The 4,195-nt window shown below is 22.2% G+C and overlaps 1 protein-coding gene across 1 annotated transcript in view; it reads right to left on the bottom strand.

The window, feature by feature from the left end:
• Positions 1–26: 26 nt before the first annotated feature.
• Positions 27–4,195, bottom strand: part of LOC108686767 (glycogen synthase kinase-3 beta) — a 54,461-nt gene continuing 50,292 nt past the window's right edge. Inside the window, exon 9 of the mRNA XM_018192222.1 lies at positions 27–259. Within this exon, the coding sequence (XP_018047711.1) occupies positions 189–259 (71 nt within the window). The 3' untranslated portion in view covers positions 27–188. The remainder of the gene's footprint in view (positions 260–4,195) is intronic.

Below are 4,195 nucleotides of genomic sequence, written 5' to 3'. Positions count from 1 at the left end.
ATATATATATATTAAACAATTTCTCCCTAATATCGTACATTCGTGTTTTAACGTTAAGGACTCACTGCGCCTTCGATTATGGGTGTTACCTTGATTTATCATTATCCGTTGTTCCTTATATCATTCGGGAAAATCGTCATCTTGTTCCAATCAGGGCGCGATGTGATCTCCATCAACCAATACATTTTCTATTCACCGTCCACCACTTGCTGCTCGTGAGTCTCCTGCTCCTTTGTTTCCTTGGCATCTTTGTCCTCGTCTAAAATGCGATATTAAGGAGTGTAAAAGAGGTATAGGGTTATAAAAAAAAGAGGCGTTATTTTTATTAGATTTTTTTTGTATAATGTATTTCTTCTTTATGTTATGTAAATAAGTGATTATGCAGTTTGCTTCAATATGTTAACATGCAATGATTTCTTTCTTTGTCCTATTATTCTTAATTAACATAAAAATAGAAATATTAAGACAACAGTAAAAATATGTAGAAAATATATAAAAGAAATTTTTTAAAAATAATTATAAAACAAATTAAATAGAAAAATTTATATTATTCCATTATTTTAAAGTTAGATTATACAATAAACAAAATCTTTTTATATAAAATATCTTTCATCTAAAGATCCTTTTTACATTTCTATCAAAAAAAGAAAAATAATTTGAAGAGATTGACAATTTTGCCTGAAGTTTCTATAATATTTGTATTAAATAAGAGAGTAATTGCGTATTAAATGAAATGTATTTACTAACTACAGTGAGATATTAATTGCTGTCATTAGGTCAGATCGTAGAACTCGTAACGTTATCAAGGATGTTACGATGTGATAATGAAATGTATGTAATTTCTATACAGGGCATCTAAGAATTCATGAAAAATCCACTTTAAAGTATATTGAAAATAAAAGCATTATTGCGTAAGTATTATAAGTTTTAAGAATGTAAATAAATTGTAAGTATTCATACAATTTTAAAATAGAAAATATTATTTTTGATTAATTCTCTAAAGATAATTAATAAAACAATGAATTAATAAAACAATGAATACAACTTAGATATTACAGATATCAGTATATAAATGATAAAACATTGATGTGCGATTTAAATTGGATTTCAATAAAAATTTTAATTTAGTTATTAAAACATAGAACATTAAAATTTAATAAGTTACAAGAAAATGCAAAAAATACTAGAAAACCCTGTATAAAAATTATTATAAAAATTATTATTTAATTTATTTATATACGCAATATAATAGACAATAGAAAAAAGTTGTGAAACTTCAGCTAATATTTTAATTTTCAACTTAATTTTTTAATTGGAAAATTAATTTTTTGTATTATATAATAGAAAATCAGAAAAATTATATACCCAGATAGCACAAAATTCTTGTTGTATCTGAAAATGAGTTTAGAATTGATGACATACTGAATTCTTTTTGAACTCTCTGTGCTATCTGGATAATTATAATTATAAATTTTTTTTAATTAAAAATTTAAAACTTTTTTTATCCTCATAAACTTTTTGCCCACTTCTGAAGAGGATGTCCAGTAACTGAAATTTTTTTTATATAAATGTTGAAATCAGATCAGATTGGATAAAAAAAAATTAAGATTGTTCCTAACGTATCACTCACATCTTCATATCAAACATTCCACAACAGTGTATAAATTCACGTTTACACAATGAATTTTTTAAATAAACGGATAATAAATAAGATACAAAATGTCGTGGAAAAAATGGACGAATTAAAATGGAATTAGAAACAAAAATTATTCGTATTGGAGTTCATAAGATATATATATTCGTGAAATTTTGTTGAAAAATTAAAGTAAACATAATTAAATTAAATTAATGTATTTAATTTAATCAAAAACAAAATATGGAATAAAAATGGATATTTTTAATTCTTTTTAAATAAAATATATTTTTTTAATGTTTGCTTTTCTTCAATTTAGACAAAAAATTAAAATGTTAAATAAATTATTAAAAATTATTTACTTATTTTAATAAAAAATTAAAACATACATATACTTATAAAGTCAACATTCAAAGTAATACACAACAATAAAAAGATACCAAAATATCGTATACATGTGTATGTCCCTGGCGGAAAAATTTTTATGAAAAATTACATAGATTGAAACAAGATCTTAGAAATCTTTAATTTTTCTTAGGGGAACGAAAATATTCTTAGGGGAACGTAGAGTGGTGTTTGTTTGAACAAGAAATTCTGTATTATGAACTTTTATTCATAATGGAATCTTTTTTGATATTTATCTTATATCATAAAACAAACAATGCTACTCTACATTTCACTATGAAAAAGTAAGAATTTCTAAGATTCTGTCTCAAGACCTGTCTATACAGTTTTTTTTCCGCCAAGGGTACATTAAAAGGTAATTAAACTTTTCAAATTTAGGTTTATTTTAATTAATCTGTTACGCTTAAAATTATTTAATTTATTTTCAACAATTCCCTCTTTCTCATCCATTTTTATTCGTGTCCAATTTATAAATCCATTAAAGACCATCGTGCTGTTACATTAAGAATTTAGTTAAAGACTGTTTTTATAATGTAATATTTCATTACACTTACTCTCATTTTTTTATGCCACAATATTTTGAACAATTTACCATTATATATCAAACATTTTCGTATATTTGAAAACGAGATATTGAAAATAATTAATGCGAAAACATCATTTGTTACTAAACTATTTTATTCGCAGTAAAATTTATATCTTAAAAATGATATTGGTCGTTAATGGATTAACGTAATATACACATTACATTAAGTTTTTACACGATATGTCATTTTAGGAAAATAGAAGTTAAGAAAGATTGGTCATTATCGATATATCATAATTACATCATAATTACATTATTTAGCGTTCTTTTACCTTGTGCAGATATATAACACATTATACGATGCAGAATAATATTACATACACGTTGGCAATACTCAAGTATAAAATATATTTTACAATATATTATATTAGTGCAAAAGTATTCATCAAATAAAATTTAGAACGAAATAATAGTTTCAAGAAAAATACTCTTATTAATTATAAAATAATCATATATTATAAACTTTAATGTTTTATCCTTTTTCGCATATTTAAAAATTTTAAACTTTAAATTCGTAATCTTTTGCATTAATTTAATACTCAACTTAATCTTTTGCATTAATTTAATACTCATAAACACACACACATACATTATATATTTTACATATTAAATTAATTTATTGTTTATGCTTTTACATATTTCATTTTTGTTACATATTTTATCCGTTACATATGAAGTGTAAATATTGATGCTAGGATAAAAAGAAAACTTAATGAGTAAGTCTAGAATCTATTATAAAATGAGAAGAATATATTATTTAAAGTTTTTATTTCCTCTCTCATTGCAATTATATAATTTTGATTTATAACATAAAAAATGAAAAATTAAATAAACATAAATTTTGTATATCGAGATAAATTAAATTATCTTTCACAAATTATTCCTTATTGTTTGATAGATTTACATGAAGTATTAAAAATGAATAAGTATTAAAAATATATCAATTATCTTTTCTTAAATTATTAAATAGTTGTAAATTTTAATTAATTGAAAATAATATATGTATTTTGTGAATTATACTGTATTAAGATGTTATAATTGTATTAAGATGTATTCAGAAAATTCTTTGTTCCATTAGTAAATGCAAGTATAATTCACAAATTGCATACATTATTTTCAATAAGTTTCCAGTGAAAAGGAATCTTATGATAATTCCAGTGAAAAAGAATCTTACGATAATTAATTTAAAATAATATTATATAATTGCAATAAGAGAGGAAATAAGAATCTTAAATAATATATTCTTCTCATTTATAATAAACTTATTCGTTAAGTTTTCTTTTTATTCTAGCATCAGTGTTTACACTTTGTACTAGAAGATGTAACGGATAAATATGAAACAATTGTAAAGAGATAAACAATAAATATTTGATAATAAACGTTTGTTACATGTGTATTACATAACATTTTTTTTTACATGTCTATTACATAACATACAAAAGACCTATTTATTTTAATAATATGTAATATTACAAAGTCAACATAATTTTTTATTGTTACCATCACAATTCAATACAAGAAGAAATAAATTCTTAAAGACAAATTTTTCTCTAATATTTCTTTATCGCACT

Source organism: Atta colombica, unplaced genomic scaffold, assembly GCF_001594045.1.
Source record: "Atta colombica isolate Treedump-2 unplaced genomic scaffold, Acol1.0 scaffold189, whole genome shotgun sequence".
In the NCBI taxonomy this organism is placed as follows: Eukaryota; Metazoa; Arthropoda; class Insecta; order Hymenoptera; family Formicidae; genus Atta; species Atta colombica.
Note: the sequence above shows the minus strand (reverse complement) of the source record. Positions and strands in the feature narration are given on the sequence as shown.